This window comes from Panthera onca, chromosome B1 (assembly GCF_046562875.1).
Source record: "Panthera onca isolate mPanOnc1 chromosome B1, mPanOnc1 haplotype 2, whole genome shotgun sequence".
NCBI lineage: Eukaryota > Metazoa > Chordata > Mammalia > Carnivora > Felidae > Panthera > Panthera onca.
The window spans coordinates 100425018-100445062 of record NC_138342.1 but is presented as its reverse complement, the minus strand read 5'-3'; the positions used below and the strand labels follow the sequence as shown (position 1 = coordinate 100445062).

At 34.2% G+C, this 20045-nt stretch overlaps 1 protein-coding gene across 1 annotated transcript in view; it reads right to left on the bottom strand.

The window, feature by feature from the left end:
- The window catches only part of MYOZ2 (myozenin 2), a 41129-nt gene extending 21533 nt beyond the window's left edge, over nt 1-19596 (bottom strand). The window contains exons 1-3 of the mRNA XM_060654289.3: nt 19432-19596; nt 18783-18871; nt 3390-3559 (exon numbers count right to left, since the gene is read on the bottom strand). Of these exons, the coding sequence (XP_060510272.1) occupies nt 3390-3559; nt 18783-18858 (246 nt within the window). The 5' untranslated portion in view covers nt 18859-18871; nt 19432-19596. The remainder of the gene's footprint in view (nt 1-3389; nt 3560-18782; nt 18872-19431) is intronic.
- Between the last annotated feature and the right edge of the window lie 449 nt (nt 19597-20045).

Sequence of the window (20045 nt, the reverse complement as noted above, 5' to 3'; positions counted from 1 at the left end):
ATAGAAGTTATAAACACATGGATAATGTCTATTACATGATTTCTGTTGAAATATCAGTAGAAATAAAAGGTATTTTAAAAAAACATGTTTCTATAATTTTTGCCAAATACATAGAAGTTATTTTTTGCACAAAATAAATATATGTTAGGAATCTCAGTATATTTAGTTTGGTCTTATTTCAGAATTATTTTTTATTGTACACTTCCCCTTTCCCCAGTATTATTTAAGATTTCTAAGGATTTAAAAAAGTCCATAGTTACCAAAACCATATGTAGTCTTCACCATAAAATGGAGATTGTTTTCCTCAATATCATTTTATAATGATTTATAGAAGTTAATTTTAATTATCATGAATCATTCTTCTATTTTATTTTTCCTTAAATGCTTGTTTTCTTCATCCATTTCAGTTTTTGCCTACTGGTGTAAGAATTTTATCAATTCATGAACTAGGGTTTCAAAATTGGCTTTGTAGCAAGGAGTGTATTTTCATTTCTTTTCAAGACAGCACATTTTCTGCTGTTATTTATGTCATAAGGTTTGTGTGGCTTAATTCTGACGGTTTCTTAGCAGTAGAGTAAGCTCAAAGCTGCCGTTCGCTTTTTCATTTTTAAAATGGTACTTAGAATTTGGACAAATGGCAATAAATTACCAGGGAGTTGGCTTATATTTTCATCTAATGATGTCCTAAAGATTATAATAAAATAAGACATTTATATAGAGTTAAACAATTATTTTGACAATATTTATTGCTTGAGGGAACCAGTAAAAGTAAAAGCTCATTCCAGAAAATGTAGTTAATAAATTAGGAAAATGTGATATAAATCATATAAAGATGATTCAAGAAGTAGATTATAAGTAATAGCTGTTTTCTTTCAATGTTACTTTGTTTCTTCTTCACTACACAAAGGCTGTATTTATTTATCTATGAGTTCCCAGCATAGTATCTAGAACACAGTAGACATTCGTTAAATATTTGTCAAAGTATAAATAAATGAATGGAAATAGACCTGAGCCTAATATTGTTTTTAAATTCCCATCATATGAACAAGGCTTGCTCCAAGTTGCAATTTAGTGCCTTGATTAAGCAAATATATCATTATATAATGTGGCTCACTCTCTCTTCCTCAATGATTTATTATGCAGGTCATTTTTAGAATTAAATACAGATCATTAAAGAAGGCACTTTAGAGAACATTTTAGTCCATTCTCTTATTTTCTAAATGAGAAAAGAGGTCCAGGAAAGCTAAAAAAACGTTTAAGTGGACTCCAAATTGCACAGCTTGTGGGACAGCCAGGACGGAACCCTGGTCTTCTGGTTTCTAGCCCAGTTTCCTTTAATTACACCATGATAAGTGTCAGTGCCAAGAATTCTAAAATTCTGAGAGCTGGATTTCAATCTTATTTATTATAGTGTTGCTTAAGACAAATTAATATACTTCCTTGAATATTACTTTCCTCATTTAGAAAAAAGAGAGAGTAGATTTCAACAGACTTTGGAGTGGGTTATGTAACTCAATGACATACTAGTTCATTGCATACGTTATTATTGTTTATTGCTCTAAGTTACTTATTGGCATTTGATTGTTTATTTCAATATGCTTGTTATAGACTATTTTATTTATTTAATGTTCAACGTTTTAGGAATACTGAAAAACTATCAAGGCATATTCTTACCTTTTATGTATAATCAAAACATTTGGCTACAGGCTGTTGTCAGTAATTTGAGATACTAGTGATGAAAGACTATATTGTGTTCATAAAGACATTTAAAAACTCATTGTGCCTTCCTCCAGGATTGTAGTTAAGGCATGGACTTAGAGATATAAGTATAAGTTACGAAAACTGGATTTATTCATTTATTCAGGTGCTTAGACTTGTAGATGACTTTTCAAAGAATTTCCTTAAGCCACCTCATTTTATACTACTCTTTAAAGCTGCTCCTCTGTAGTCATTAATGAAAGAATATGATTATATAATTAGACATCATCAGCTGTGATAGGGATTATTTTAGGCTCACACTGTATAACATCCACATTTTTGGATGTAGATACTGGACATAATTATAGGGTAACATAACATTATATTTATCCATGACTTCAAGTGAAAAATCATCCCTCACTAATGTAAACATTATAGTTCAGTAAGATTTGATGTCTAACCAAATTCATAGTTATAACTAGACTTAATCCATGGATGTTAAATGATGCTCATTAATGTGAAAAAGAAATTATTTTATTTAAGAAGTCCCCTCACATTTATTGTTAACCAGGGAAATAGAAATTTCAGGAATGAATAAAATTTTAGTGTTTGTAGGTGTGGATGTTAGTTCTGTAATGTATTTTAGTAATTATAATAAAAGATCTCAGTGAAACCAGTCTATTTGTTGTAAAGATGTGAGATGTCCATTCAAAACAACTTATTAGTGGGGGCAGCTGGCAAATGTTTGGGTTGAAATGCACAAGTAAACTTACAGACTTCCCATAGTTACAGGAAGAAACCTTTAGAAAATAAAACGTATTTATTGTAGTCTCCACTACTTCTTCAAATTTAGAACCAATGCTTTATTCCTTTTTGATTCTTCATGACTGGTATTTTATTTTTAAAGCCATTTTCCCAAAGCTAGTTGTTTTCCTACTATGAACTTCTTCCTCTATAATCTCCCCATAGAATATATTGTGTTCATAAGGACATTTAAAATATATATAATATAATAAATATGTATATATATATATACACATAATATAAATATATGGAATAATGTAATATTAATATAATACATAAAACATAATTTAAGTCATTAGTTTGTTCATTTGTTTATTAACTTTAAGCTGAGGGAAACTTTTGCCTGAAGAGCTTTGTCTACCTTGGTTTGTTGTTAATAGGAATCAGACTTCCCTACACAATGTGGAATAAATGCTTTGAGTGAGAGGAGCTCAACTGTGTCTGTAGTCCTCAGGCGCGTTTCAGTGCCAGGATGTATTCAGCCAATAAAATGCTTATACTTACTTTGTGGAGTGCTATGTGCTTTGGAAGTGTTTCCATCCCAAGCATTTAACTAGCAGTGATAAGACCATGGAAACTTTTAGTTACACCAACCTCCACTCCCTCTCCCTCTCCCTCCTCTTAGTGAGCAGACCAGCTTTTCAGTGCCAAATTTACAGGTTTGCAGTGTCCCTACTGAACTAAAAAGATACTTATAACATATACAATGCTTCTTTTGTTTATTCACCTCAACTATTTATTATCATGAGAAAAAAAAAGTCTAACAGCATCAATGGGAAAATATGTCAAATAAATATGTAGAACACTTGTTTGGGAATCTAGTGATACATATACACTTAGAAATGCTGCCCATTTATTTAGATACCACACGATCAGGTTATACCTACATTTATTTGTGCTTTAGATTCATACTGGAAATTTTCAAATGTGTATTTATCAGATCTTCTTTGTCGCATCTTAAATAGTCTGGCACCACGGTTACTGAGGTGGGATAATTCTTCCAACATGATGTCTCTGGGGATGCTGACTTTTTTGCCCAGGTGCATGCCATCTACATCTGTAAAACAACATTCATGTGTATGAAAACCCCAAGGTAAGCATTTGTAAGTGCTTTGCTAAATTCCATAATTTATTGCCTGCTATGTAGTGGCTTAAATAAAGACTCTTTATTCAAATTGCTTTAGGTTGAATCCTGGCTCCCTTATTTTCTAACTGTATGATTATGGATATGTTACTTATTTTTCTAAGCCTTGGTCTCCTCATCTGTAAAGGAGGGCTAATGGTAATAATACCCACTGAATAGGGTTGATAGTATTAAGTAAAATGCTTCATATAAATCACTTAGCAATGGTAACTGGCACATAGAAAGAATGACTGAAAGTTAGCTAATAACACTGTTATTATTTAGTGTTTCCAAATTTAATGAGTTTTCAAACAGCACTGCTTATAGTTGTTTTAATAAGTTTTACTTGGCACTCCACATTTTTATGTGTTGGTTTGAATTATCCCTATCACTAGATGGCCTACCCTTCCACTCATGCCATCCATTTCCCCATCACTGTCAAAATACCATTCATTCTGCAGCCACCACCAAGGAGCCTAGTATAAAGTAGGCAGGTGGTGAGTATTGAGTGAAGAATCCTTCCCAATCCAGCTTAAGTGCTATTTATGTGAATTCCTTCATTAAAATCTGTGTTCATAATTATTCATACCTTTTCTGTATTCCCATCACACTGAATCACAATTACTTGATTCCATTTTACTGATTTAATAGTTTGCAATTTTTGTTTTGTTTTGTTTTAATCTTTGTGTCTTCCATGCCTTAAATATGGGAGATGTCCAGTAAATGCCTGTTATTTTTTATTTCTAGTACTGGATTTTTTTAAAACTCAAAAGAGATCAAACTTTTCTCTCTACTTTCTCCTTTAATCAAGAATATATTTCTGTGTCACGCACAGAATACTCTTGCCACTGTACACTGTTGGTAAATGCACAGGAAGAAAAACTGGGCCACTAGTAAAATAAATAATTATGCTGATTGATTGGGATGACATTCTTTGACAATGGGACAAATTAACCTTAGTAGTTGGGCTTTTGGTGGTATTTAAGGATGAAACAACAGAATTACTTAAATTTTCTCCTTATTTTACTTTGGAAAAAAAATCAGTTTGTTTACATATTTTGATGTTACATGAAGAAGAGCTCCACTAATCATAAAACTAATAATATAAAGACTTCTGTTTCTGAGAAAGTGGATATACTTTCCCTATACCTCTGCTAAATACAATTAAAAATCCTGAGCATTATGTATAAAACAAACATGAGATGACTCTGAAAGATGGGGAGAAGAAGGCAACTAGCTAGGGACCTCACAACTCAAGGAACAACATGGTGGTGAATTCTCTGAGTTTTCTTTTAGCTACAAAATCCCAGACTTGGAGCTAAGATGCTAGCAAGCCAGACAGACCAAGTGCAGACAAAAAAAAAAAAAAAAAAAGCCCTAATAAAAGACTGTTATTGGCAAAAAGACCAGGAAAGGAGCAGCCTAGAAAAAAGAAAACTTTTAGACGATAGCCATTCTACCTCAGCAAAATACCAAAGAAAAAACTTTGGTCCTACCCACATCAACAAAAGCTAAGTGGGGAGCCTACAATTTTACCCTTCTGAGGCTGTAAAAAGGTGCCACAATACTCCCACTGGGGTGTTGTCAGAGAAGCCAGGGAAGAAACTGGGACTTTCATTATTATTGGCCAGTAACAACCTTCCCTCCCTGCAGTGTTAGTGGAGACCATGTGGGGATTTCAAATGACCACTCCCCCCCAGCAGTAACAAAGAGTTCTTCCCCTCAAGTTTCAATGGAGGACAAGCGGGAAACCTGTATTACTACTTCCACCTGATGGTGATGAGGTGGCGCTCTCCTTTCCTGCTGAAGCAGTGTTAGACTAAGATAAATGAAAAAGAAGGCTTAAATAAGAGCAAGGGTCTTAGAACATAAAACGAAATTTTCTAAGTTCAAATAAAAAAAATCTCTTATCATACGAAGAACCAGGAAGATCTCAAACCAAATGAAAAAGACAGATGCCAACATGAGATGACTGAGATGTTAAGATTACACAACAAAGATTTTAAAGCAGCCATGATTAAAATGCTTCAAAGAGCAATTACAAAGCTCTTAGAAACAAATGAAAAAATAGAAAGCTTCAGCAAAGAAATAAAAAGTCATGGCAGCAAAATAAAAGATGTAAAGAACCAAATGGAAACTTCAGAACTGAAAATATAATAACCAAAGTAAAAGTTCAGTGGATGGAATCAGTAACAGAATGGAGGGGAGAATGGAAAAAAAAGTCTGTGAACTGGGAGGTAGAATGTAAATCACCCAATAAGAACAACAGAGAAAAAAAAATAGACTAAAAAAGAAAACAAAGAAAGCCTTAGGTATTAATTGGGCTAGAACAGAAGATACAGCATTTGTATCATTGAAGTCCCAGGAGAGGAGAAGGAAGTAGGGCTGGAAAAGTACCCAAAGAAATAATGGTTAAAAATTCCCCAAATCAGGCAAGAGACATAAATCTACAGGTTCAAGAAGCTAAGAGAATCCTATACAAGATAAATTTATAGAACTTCACAACATTATGTAATCTTCTAAAAACTAAAGCAGCCAGGAAAAATGACAACTTACCTTTAAGGAGGAAAAAAAGGAGAATGACAATGAATTTCTCACCAGAAACCATTGAAACCAAAAGGAAGTAGCACAAAGGTACTGAAAGAAAAAGTTGTCAACCCAGAATCTGATACCCAGTTAAAATATCCTTCAGAAATAAAGGAGAAATTGAGACATCTTCAGAAGAGGGGAAACTAGGAGAATTTGTTTCCTGGAGTCCTATCCTAAACAATGGTTCAGGCAGCTATACCAAAATACAAGACTAGTGGTTTCTAAACAACAAATTTATTTCTCACAGTTCTAGAGGCTGGAAGTCTGGTGAAAGCCCCCTTCTGGGTTACACACTGATTATTTCTTGCTGTGTTCTTACATGGTGGAAGGGACAAAGTAGCTCTCTTGTACTTCTTTTATAAGGGCATTAACCTCATTCATGAGGACCCCACTGCATAACCTAATCACCATCATGTAATACCATCACAGGGGCATTAGGATTTCAGTATATGAATTTGTGGGGGACCCAAACATTCAGACCATTGCAAGAAGCTAAGGAAAGTTCTTTAAACAGAAGGGAAACAATAAAAGATGGAGCAAAGAATACAGTAAGCAACATAAGAATAAGAATGCAATAAGCTTCCCTTCTCCTCTTGAGTCTTCCAAATTATGCTTGATATTAGAAGCAAAAACTATAAAAGTCTCTGATATAACTATAAATGTATGCATAAGAAAAAGTTAAGACAATTATATTATAAACAGAGGAGGATAAAGGGACATGAAAGTAAGTAAAGTTTTCATACTTGAACTGATAAAGTAACAACATCTGTAGACTTTGAAAAGTTAGGCATATGTAATGTAATTCTTAGTGCAACTACTAAAAAAGCTATTACAGATAGACTTGAAATCACAAAGATAAATAGAAATGGAAATATTAAAAAATGTTTAAGTATTCCATATAAAAATAGGAAAAACAAAGCAGAAATGAAAAACAGAGGCAACAAAAAATAAAATGATAGAGTTAAGCTCTAACACATCAATAATCACATCAAATATAAATGCTCTAAATATACCAAAGGACAAGACTAGTAGATTGAATTAAAAAATATGACCAGACTATATGATGTCTACAAAAAACTCACTTCAAATAAGTGAGTTGAAACTACAGGTAAATTGAAAGTAACAGGGTAGAAAAATATATATCAAGATCAAATATTAATCAATGGAAATCAGGAGTGGTCATATTAATATCAAATAAATTGAACTTCAGAGCAAAGACAATTACCAGAGACAGAGAAGGCATTATATAATGATTAAAGTATCAATCCACCAAGATGACCTAGAAATTCTAAATGTGTATGCACCAAACAGCAGCAACAACAACAAAAAGAACTAAAGAAGTGAAAGGAGAAATAGACAAATCCATAATTATAGTTGGAGACTTCAACATCCCTCTCTTAACAGGATGGAGCAACAGACAGAAAATCAGCAAGGATATAAAACAACTCAATAATACCATTAACCAGGAAGGTCTAACTGACACTTATAGAATATTTTACTGAACGACAGAAAGCATGTTCTTTTCAAGTGCCCATGGAACATATACCAAGGTAGACCATATCTTGGGCCATTAAACAAACCTCAACAAATGTAAAAGAGTAAAATTGTACAGAGCATGATCTCTGATTACAATGGAATCACACCAGAAATCTGTTACAGAAAGATAATAGGAAAATTTCCAAACATTTGTAAAGTAAACAACATACTTTTAAATAATCTATGTGTCAAAGGGGAAGTCTCAAGGGAAATAAAAAATTCACAGACCTGAATGAAAATAAAAATAGAGTATGGCAAAATTTATGGGACACAGATAATGCAGTGCAGAGAGGGACATTTATAGTACTAAATGCATACATTAAAAAAAGTCTCAAATGAATAACCTAAACTTCCACCTCAAAAACCTAGAAAAAGAAGAGCAAAATAAACCCAAAGCAAGCAGAAGGAAACAAATCATAAAGATAACAGCAGAAATTAAAAACCTGTTAAGCATGGAGTTGGCTTTTGAAAGATCAATAAAATTGACAAATCTCTAGCTAGACTGACACAGACAAAAAAATAAAAGACACAAACTACCAATGTTAGGAACAAAACAAGGGATATCACTACAGACACCTCAGATAGCAAATGGATATTAAGAGAACACTATGAAAAACTTTATACATAAATTCACATATATTTGAAAACTTAAAAAAATTCACCAATTTCTGAAAAGCACAAAATATCCCATCTCACTCAATATGAAGTAGATAATCTCATTAATCCTATAACTATAAGGCAGCCAAATTTATAATTTTAAAATCTCCAAAAAAAAGAAATCTTCAGAACTAGATAATTTCACTGGAGAATTCTACCAAACATTTAAAGAATTAACACCCTATGCTACATAATCTCTATCTGGAAATAGAAGATGAGAGAACAGTTCCCAATTCATTATTAAGCTAATATTACCCCCATACCAAAACCAAAGACAACACATAAAAAAGAAAGCTAAAGACCAATTTTCCTCATGCATATAGAAGCAAAAATCCTTAACAAAATATTAGTAATTAGAATTAATATATAAAAAGAATTCTATGCTATGAATAAGTGTGATTTATTTCATGGATACTGGCTGGTTCAATATTCAAAAATCAATGCATTCCATCATATTAACATGCTAAAGAAGAAAAATCACACGACCATAACTTTGGGATCTAGGGCTCGGCAAAACACTGTTAAACTTGATGACACAGGTACAATTCATTAAAGGAAAATTTGATAAATTGGACTTCATCAAAGTTAAAAATTTGTACTCTGAGAAAGATTGTTATGAGGATGAAAAGACAAGCTACAGAGTGGGATACAGTATTTGCAAAACACCTATCTGTCAACAAGTTAGAATATATAAAGAACTCTCAAAACTTGCCAGTAAAATGCAAACAATCCAATTAGAACATGGGCAAAAGACATGAAGAGACATTTCACCAAAGAGGATGTACACATAGCAAATAAGCATACAAAAAGATGTGCAACTTCATTAGTCAATGCAAATTAAGGAAATTCAAATTAAGACCACAATATGTCACTACCAGAATGGCTGAAATGAAAAATAGTGACAGTTCCTAATTCTGGGGAGGGTATGGAAAAACTGGATCATTCATATATTCTTATTGAAAATGTAGAATGGTATAGCCACTGTAGAAAGTAATTTAGTAATATCTGTTAAAAAATGAACATAGAACTAACAGTAATAATGGGCATTTATCCCAGTGAAATGAAAGCTCATGTTCACACAAAAACCTATGTACAAATGTTCATAGTAGCCAAATTCTTAATTCAAAACAAAATGGAAACAATCCAGATGCACCTCAATGGGTAAATGGTTAAAAACACTGCAGTCCATTCATACCATGGTACTCAGCAATAAAAAGAAACAAACTATTGAAACATACATAACTGTAGAAAATTATAGTAAGTGAAAAAAGCCAATCTTCAAAGGTTACATACTGTATATACACATATAGTGTCTATATAATTTATATAGTATTCTTGAAATGAAAAAATAGAGAGAAAAAAGGAGTAGATTAGTGATTGGTCAGAGTCTCTTATCTGTATTAATGACAATATTCTGGTTGTGACAGCGTATTATAGCTTTGCAAGATGTTACCTTGGGAGAAATTGAGAAAAGGTACATGATGGGAGAACTTTGTATATTTGCATATGAACTACAATTTTCTCAAAAAAAAAAAAAGAAAAAAGAAAAAAAGAAAGCTACCAAGCTATGAAAAGACATGAATAATCCTTAAGTAAAAATTGCTGTAAAGTCTGTAAAAGCTACACACTGTCTGATTCCAACTATATGACATTCTGGAAAGGGCAGAACTTCAGAAGACAGGAAGAACAGAGCAAAGTAAATGATGGTGTTTTATAACAGTTTCCTAAGATTTGTTTGCCAGCCCTGCTGAGTTCTACAGGGAATATTCACCTTCATTTATTTACAAGTGTTTGGAATCTTTGTTACTGTGTGCTTGGAACATGGAAAGAGAAGCCGGGTTAATTTTCAGTGTATTTTTCAGTATACATATACATATATATATGCATATTATATACTGAATATATATATTCACTCATATATATTCAATATATTCTAGAGGGAGTGACAGGGTGGGCTGTTTCAACTTTTTGTTTCTATAATCAAAACAGCAATTCCCTTTAGATCACAAAAGACAAAAGAAACAGTATTGCTTATACTAACATAGTGCAATCACTATGGGAGGGGGGAATCGCCTTTAAATGCTTCTCAAAACAATTTAATTAGCAATGAGAGAGACAGAGAGAGAATGAAATAATAACACAAAAAATTGAAATCCACAGATTTTTTTCCATTAACCTTTTCCAGAAATACATACTCCACATGATATAATTATATATTCCAAATAATGTTTTTAAACAGATTTCGGTTTTTCTGAAAAAACTTTCAATGGGACATTTTCAGGAAATGAAAAATGCTCCAAGGCAGGCAGCCACTAGAAAATGCAGAGATGACAATCTTAATAGTAATGGAATCTTTCTCCTTACAATTAAGACCACAAGGCTTTTCCATAAGGAAACCAAAACAGAAATGCAACTTTTTTCTTCCTCCTCATTTCTGTTACTGATTTGTGTCATTACAAACAGTTAAATGAAAATAGAGGTGTTAGGATAAAGGACTGACATATTATTATTACCTTCTGTACCTTCTAAAATTTCAATCTACGGCATAAGTCTAATTTTGTGACTCCAGACGCAAATTTGAGAAAATGTTTTTTATCTTATTTCCCTTTTCCTAATGGCCCCTAATATTAGCTGATACCACCAACCTTTCTGAAATAGCCACATGACAAATTAGATTCCATCCTGCTGGCCTCTGTATTTGATGGTAGTCTTCTAGGGTGGGTTTGACAGGAGTTGATCCGCTTTGTGAATGATTCAGAAGCAAGTATGTGACCTGACTCAGGCCAATGAGAGTGAATATCAGGACTTGTCTCTGTAAATATGCCAAAGATGCTTTCTGTATCCTGCTGCATGAAAACATGGAAGTATATCATCCAGGAAACTTTTGGCAGGTACATGGTAGAGTATTGAGCCAGGCTTGGGATGAAGCTTATCCCAAGGAAATCAAAACAAAGACAGAGAAACAGGAGAATCCTTGGTGGCATACTTGAGTTGCTAGATGAAGAAGCCCTACCAGATCACCTCTGAACTTTTCAGATATGTGAGCCATAAATTACCTTTATTGTTTAAGCTAGTTGGCTTCTGACTAAGAACCTGCTGGTGTAGTTATTCTCTCTAGATTTTCATCTCACTGATGTAGGTCCAAAAAGTATATTAGGATTGGGGTCATAAGGATGAGTGAGGAAGGCCAGCCAGAGAGCCCAGAAGTGGGGGCCTCAAAGAGGAAAGAGAGCAGAGAGCAGAGCTATAACAAAAATGGATATACCCTGGCCACAGACTCATCTGGTTTCTAAGAAGCATTCACTCCTTTTTAGCAAAGCACTAGAACCATCATTCAAGCTGCTACAAGGAATAGATGTTCAGTAAGAGCCACGAGGAACTTTCAGGGTCAGGGTGTACAAAGAAATAACCAGCTGATACAGTCTGTTATTACTAGCAAATTTATACCACGAGAGAGGGGAAGTAAGAGACAAAAAGGAAAAAGGAGGAGAAGGCACACAAAATAATAGCCCAACCTCTTATTCTTCATGCTCCATTCCACTTCCTCTAAGTCTACATTTTCTCCCTTTGAGAACCCATCTGTGACTTTGAGTGACCATCTGACAATATTAAGGATCTCTGGAGCCAGAAGTACTAGGTGATAAGTCAGTGCTACAGCAAGCTTGTATGTGGCTCAGAAGAATCAAACGATAAACTTTCAAGAATTCTGTGAGCCAGTAGTTAACTTCAACGAACACAACCATATTAAAATTTATATAAATAGTATTTAGATAAAGTATATTTAAAACAAAGCAATAAATACTCAAAAAGTATTACTTTCTGCCTTTGTCTTTTATTGCTTTTTGCTATTATCTGTGCTCCTGATGTTATTTATATCTATTTGTATGTGAATAGTGGAAATACTATATAATGTATTACTGCACATCTTTTTCTAATTCTGCATTCAGTGTCTTCTTGATGGTATCTTGAAATTGGCCATGGTGGGAATATTTATACCATAGAAATTGGCAAACTCTACAAACCAAGGCATTCTACCCCCTAAAGAACCAGTTTTTAAATATTTACTAACAAAGACCTAGATAAAGGAATATGTTAAGTCAACACATTCTGCATAAAGAAACAAACAATGAAAGGCATATCTAAATTCTCCAAGGTTTTCTTCCCTTCCCTTCCAAAAGCTAAATTTATTAGCTAAATGGAGCAGGAGTTCCAGACCATCTGTGAGTTGGGGAATCTAATATATGAACACTTTCATTACTGAAACTTTCAGAGTGAAGAATACTGTCAACTGAGCACATAGAATTCAAGTTCAGCTGTTCTCTGCCCTTTATCGCAAACCCGTCTGCAGGGTCTTAACAGTGTGTTTAATCTGGATGCCTGATAAATGATATAACTTGTTCAGGATACATATCTTTGCCCTGATGGATTAGAAGCTTGTCTTTGTGGCATTAGATCATCTATTGAAAATAATATTACTAGGCATACTTTCCTATTGATGTCATTTATAATCATCCAGAATTTTCCCTTCATTCTTTAAAGGTTTTATAGGATTTGGAATATAGTATTTTGCTACTATTTCAATTATTTATGAATAGTTGATTATTTAATTATAATTTGATATAGATACATAACTGGAGGGTCTTCACCATAATCAAATTAATTTCCACAAAAATCCTACAAGTTTTAATCTGCTAGAAATATTAAATAATTGTTACTAATATTCTTCCTCAGTAGTGTCCTCAAATGTAAAATATTTTGTGGTTAAATTAAGATCCAAAATCTTACATTAAAAAGTTCAAATATTTTGGGGCACCTGGGTGGTTCAGTCAGTTATGCATCCGACTCTTGATTTCAGCTCTGGTCATGATCTCACTGTTCCTGGGATTGAGCCCCAAATTGAGCTCTGTGCTGACAGTGCAGAGCCTGCTAGGGATTCTCTCGCTCTCTTCTTCTCTCTTTTCCCCTCCCCTACTTGCGGGTGCACACGCGCTCTCTCTCTCTCAAAATAAACATTTTTTATAAGTTCAAATATTTGGTTTTTGAGTATACTCTCCTACTTTTCATACTGAGGAGCTCCATTACTGTGAGTATTAGAAACCAAATGGAAAATTGCATTTTATTGAGAGAATATGTAATCTTCGAAAACATGAACAGTTCCTTTTTCAAACCTTCTGTCAGTGCATAGTCTTATGAACAAAACTGGACTTCAGTTCCTCCAAAGGGAAACATTCTTTTTTTTCCACATTTATTTCATAGGTTGACATTCTGAAACTTCATCAACAATGATTGATTGCGCACAGGTAGTCCTACATATTTAAGACAAAATTTTGATCATACCAAAAGCTACATATTTAGTTAGACCCATGAATCTAGATCATAGTCTATAAAGATACCACTTATACATAGTTGTAGTAAGACAAAAGATCTTTTAAAAATCTACTTCCCCACGATTCCCTGGCAGTTGCCATTCTGGTGGAATAGACAAAAAGAGTGGAGGGAAGTTAATGGAAATTGACTTGCTTTAGGGTGGTCCTATTGATTTACTAAGAAGCTTGAGGCCATATATTTTCTCTGCACTTGTACAGGTCTCTTCTGACTGCTTATAGATGGCCTGTTTTAATTGAATATAGTCCATAAAATATACTTTATTTTAAAATGTAACAACCATATATACATATTACATGAAAGATAATAGTCCAGACTGTGATTTTGAATAATGCTGGAAAAGTCTGCAATTGATAATGTCAGTAATAATTTTCTTTACATTAAAAAGTTGATTTTTAAAACCTCTGAGATTCTTTACTTTCCTATTTTATATCTCTTTGCCTTGATTTGAGTTCTAAGACTATTTTGTAAAGTTTTCAAAAACTTGCCATTAAAATATTATTGTTTAATAACTATAAATTTATAAACATTTAAGAAATGAGATTACCAATGTATTGAATTCTACAATTTGAATTATGCAACCATTTAGGACTGTTTATGAGATGTACTTGTAGAGCATTTTAGAATGAAAAAGACAAGAAGGAAATTCAGATGATAGTATACATATAGTGTGGCTGGATTTATTCACTATGATTTCAATTTGGGTATTAGCTAAAATTTAGCCTAGCTCTCTGCAGCCACTTCTCTGAAGGGTCTTATTAGAAAATTAAGAACCTATGGCATGCTCAGAAAATCTATGAATTTACAAGATGTTACTGCACACAACTTTTCAAAATAAAACATGCTTTTTTCTTGGAGTTTTGGAATGCCAATGTCAAAATTGAAACCAAAGAAAACTAATAAACTTGTACACTGAAGCATTAGGTTAAAATCTTTTTCTCCTGCATACTTTTTGTATTTTGTCTCTGGTATTTAAGGCCTTCTTGGTGTCCTTATTTTGACACTGATGACTTGGTTAATTACAGTTTAAGATAGGCTGATACAGGAAAAGCAAAAAGAATCTTCACAGTCTTCTATCTGAATTTCTAGATTTTACACTCTGTACTTTTCAAAGTGCCCTTACAATTTATGTCAATATTATCATCGTCTTTGTTATTGGTGGAGAAACTCAAACACACTGATGTTTGACTTTGGCACAAAGTTCAGTAAATTAGAATCATGGAATTTTAGAATTAGATGTATTGGTTGGGGCGTCTGGATGGCTCAGTTGGTTGAGAGTCCGACTCTTGATTTCAGCTCAGGTCATGATCTCAGAGTTGTGGGATCAAGCCCCACATCAGGCTCTGTGCTGACAGACCCTGCTTGGGATTATCTCTCTCCCTTTGTCTCTGACCCCCCCCCCCCCCGGACTCTCTCTCACTCTCTCTCTCTCAAAATAAATGAATAAAAGCTAAAAGAAAAGAATTAAATGTATCAGCAAATCCAACCTCCTCATGTTCAGATGAGCAATCCAATGGCTAGTCTGGAACCCAGGGCTCCTGGTACCCTATCAACAACAGCACTCCCTTTAGAACCTGGGCTTCCTGTTTTCAGACCACAAAGCTAAACTCTTTTCCTGAAGTCACCAAAACAGTCTGCTCAGTCCTCTTTTGTGTGCCAGGAAAAGCTATTCACCAATCATGAGGGGAAAAATAAAGAACATAAACAGAAAACATACCAAAAAAGCCTTCATGGCACCCCAGTGAAAAAACTGTAGGGTGACTGAAGCAGCCTTCTGAGGCACTGTGGTCTTCCCTGTTTCTGAAGTTCTTCTGAACTGTCTGTTATATCTGTGTGTAAGACCAGGGCACAGCATATGCGCAGTTCTGCTTATGGCTATTTTAATTACAATTCTTTCCCCACCCCTCCTCCCACTTCTGGTCAGATGCCAGTTATTCTAGAGAGCCTCCCCTTCTTTTATTCTTATTCCCCCTCCTCTTTTCTCTGTCAACTTATTACTCCCTTATTACTCACAACTCATTTCATGCTTCCCTATCTCTCTTTCTCCTCTCCAGTAGTCAAGTCTCAAATGAGTTCCTGAGTGAGAGAAAAACATGATTTATACTGAAGAATATTGACCAATTAGGGATAAACAACACAGGGCTGTTGTCCATGAAACTTTTATAAGCCAAGTTTTCTTTCCCCCACAACTAATTCATGCACAGATAATGGCAAAATATTTTTGCGTTTTTGTCTGTCTTTTAGAATAGCATTTGTTAGATGGCAGCAACATGGCTCTTCATACTCCTGTAAGAAGCACAGAAGTTTTGTATCACAGCGGTAACACAAGACTACTACCACTGTCAACTCTACTCCTTCTAACATTGATGATGATGGTCATGATATAATGATAAGGATGGTCAATGTGAAAGTACACAGCCTTAGTGTCAGGGAATACTCTCTATTAATTATTTGTTGGGAGTGTGGTAGATTTGCTGCTCATGCATAATTTGACACCACAAATGTAATGGATTTATACTGAGTAAAAATTTAGGGCATAACCAGTAGAGGCTGGAAGCTATCTACATTTTTACTTCTTCTATCCAGTTCTATGTATTTTAGTCTACAGGGATAGGATTGCTCATCAATTCTTTGAGGTTGATTCTTCTTCAGATGAAATGAGTACTCTGATATAAAACTCTCCTTATTTGATTCTTACATTTTTCTACTGTTTTAATCTCAAAGGCTCACTAGCTATAGTCTCTCCCAGACAACAAGAACTGGAGTGAACTTCCAGTTCATGTTAAAAGACAACACATTTAGTCATCTCATTGCCACGTTTCATTCTCTTCCAGGCTAAATGTTTTTGAAAAATGATGTAAAAAAATAAAGAAGTTATAACACACAACAGAAAAAGGTCCTGATGCACAAGGGGAAAAGGAGGTGGGAGAAGGACTTGAAAATATCTTTCTCTGTTCAGTTTTATAAAGGAAAATGCAATCCAAGTTTGATTTACTTAGTCTTATTATTAAGATAAAAACAGTTGAATGTTCTATCTTAAATTATCCAGATTTTTACTGCTGTGATGTATTTGAAAATTTGGAGGATTATTCCCAAGAAAGATTCTCCGCAGTCTATGTCGCATCTCTGTATCCAGGATACTTTCCTAGCTCCAGATCTCTAGACGCTGTATCATATACAAATAGTAAAGTTCCACATAAGATATCAGAGGAAATAAGAGAGGAAATAAAATAGGGAAATTATTTAAGCTATTTCTTAACGTACTACAGCTATTTTATCTGAGATGAGTTAGGAAAGTCTGTGATCATCCTGTGTTATCTGGATACTTGACCTCCAAACAAAGGCAGAGCATGTGACTCCACTTAAGGGGGCTGGAAATCTACCCGTGACTTGGGAGGAGGCTTCCACAGACTTTTCATGGCCAGGACCTACTGGTGGTAAGATAATAGTTTTGAGGGTCTTTTTCCCTTGAGATATAGTTGTATTTTTTGTTTATATTTCATAAACATAAAAGTTATGTTGTAAGAAAAAGAAAAAGATATTCTTACCCTTGTAGGTCTATGGCAGGACTAACATAGAGTAGAATCCAACACATGATTTAAACTGGGAATACATTAAATGGATCAATTGATTAATTATTGTGCTGCAATTAGAAAATAACTTATCTCAGCTAGTTGTAAGGTAAATAATTTATTCTCAAATTCAAGTGTTCACCCCTTTTTCCTTATTGATCAGGAAAACTATAAAAACAATTTCAAGTAAACTACCTGAAGCAGGAAATATAAAGAAGCACAAAAATTTAAAAGAAGTATGAGTTTTTGAACTGAACTGATACAAGTTTAGTTCTGGAATCTGATTCAGAATTATTCTCACTGTATTCCAAGCTAGTCTAACATCATAGTAAAACTAAATTGAATCCAGTATGGTAATTGTGTATTGCAAAAGATAGAAAATGAAACTTAACAAGACTGTTTAGATATGACACTGTGTGGGGAGGGGAGTTCAAAAAAATCTTTGATTCTATTCAGTGTGAGTTATGGAAGGTAAAATATGAAAACACTATACTTACCCCTGTACCCAGCTGCCCTCACCAGATATCATGCCTTTAGGTCTCGATAGTGTTCAGGTGAAAGGTTACATTCCTTATCAATGGAGGGGAAATAAGGAGGCATTCTGAAAACCCCATAGATATATCTGGAATGGCTCAAATCAGCCCTTAAAAGCCTCTGAATACTTTACCTATTCACTTTTAATTGATACTATCCTTTGCTCATAAAGTTGAATTTCCTTTATAATAATCAAAATGCAATGTATAAAGAATTGCTTTCCAGAGTTACTTGCTAGAACTTAAGGAAAAGGAGAGTAGAATATCATCTTGTATCTAATTTATATTAAATTTTGGGGGGCCGTATGCTTTGAGACTACATAAACTTTACATTTCCTTAAAAATTATAAATAAAAGTAGATCTCTACAGAAAAATGTCTTAGTAAACCAATTACTAAATACAAAGACTGGTTTCAGGGTTGGAGAAATTCACAACATGGATTCCAACTTAAAAGCTTTCATACAAAAAAGATAATAGAATATATTTTGAATGTTTTATGCAGTATGAGGTAAAAGAAATCAAGATATGCCATGCAGGTTGGACCATCAAGATAAATATGAGACCTGGCCAAAAAAAGGAATTGAGAGGGATATTAATTTATAATGTGAAATGTGAAAGGCAAGCCAAACAGAATGTACATCAGCTGTCAGATTGCTTCATTCCTTTAGAGCAGTTGTTCATCTGAAAATAGCTTTCAAATGAGAAAGGATGACTACAAAAGGATTAGTTACCATAGGCTTTTCTACACTCCCTAGAGCTCCAGGTTTGTTATGACAGAATAGCAAGGATTTAAAGGAAGTAAACTATAGAATATTAAATAACATCAGGAAGGATCTATGTTAATGGTGAGCTATGTTAATGCTACAAAGGATTTTTATTGATACCATTTCCATGGATTTCCTTCATGATGGCTGATGCTTGCTGTTTTCTCTGCTTCACCATGGTATTATGTGAAAGCATGGTTTTTTGTTCCCTATAGAAAATAAAGGAACATTATTGAAACATCATGAAGAACTTGTCTGGAGTGTTTTATAATCATCCTTTTGAAAGACAGCATCTTTGTTCTGTATTAGGAATTTATCATTGCTTCCTACTGAGTGACTTTAATATGTATTCTCTATCTAGTGACAGAGCATGTTACTCATTGACAGGCAAAGTCACACTGTACAGAGGATAATACTCAGAGTTTCAGGCCCAGTCTTATCTATACACTTGTACAATGGTCACCAGGCAATGAGAAACAATGAGAGAGCTGCCTCCTTTCCCCTCCCTCTCTCTTTTCCACAGTTTATTTTAATCTGTCATTATTTCCTTATTGGCCTTCACTTGTACCAGCATCACAGTACATCAATTCCAGCAAACTGTAAGAATGAAGAAAGGACACTAGATTAAACCAGGACTCTTTGGTGGTGACATTTTAATATTGACATCAACAGCTGCCCTTTAAAGCAAAGAATGCCCATTTATGAGTCACAACTCTGAACCTCCTTGGACAACTGACTAATAAAACATTTTAGGAAACAATATACTCACCTTGTTCTTAGACTGTGCTTTTCAGCAGGGTTGAATCCCAATTTGTGGAGGAAAGAGTGGAGATGGAGTATGGATGGCACTTGGGCCCGATGGTTTTTATCCCTGAGCCTGGGACGGCATGGTCCCTAGCTCTGACTCAAACTGGGGACTGAGCCTTTCTGAAGAGACTGGCATCCAGCTGACATCAACTGACTATATATAGCACCAAATACTTCAGCTACTCATATCTTCCTGGCGAAAGGGAGGAACAGAGAAAGATTAGGTTTTCTCCATTGTGCTTCTAGTTTGAGAGATGGTTGAATGAACATACAGAAAGTTTTTATGGAGCACCTTCTCTTTGAGAAGATAGTAGCCAAAAGGGATTTTGAAAACTTCTTGACATGTAGATCTCATGCTACCTCTTAATTGAGGCGGCAAGAGACACATAACATGAATGAGAACAGAATGATCATTAACTATTAAAATGAAAGTCTGGACAATAATATCTACAGAGTTTTAAGAATAAAGAAAGGAATGTGGAGCAGAGTCATCCCTTAAGCAGGAGTGAAAACAGATGCTGGGTTCAGAAAAATGGGTAATATTTGAATGCTGAGGCAGGTGAGCACTTTGAAATG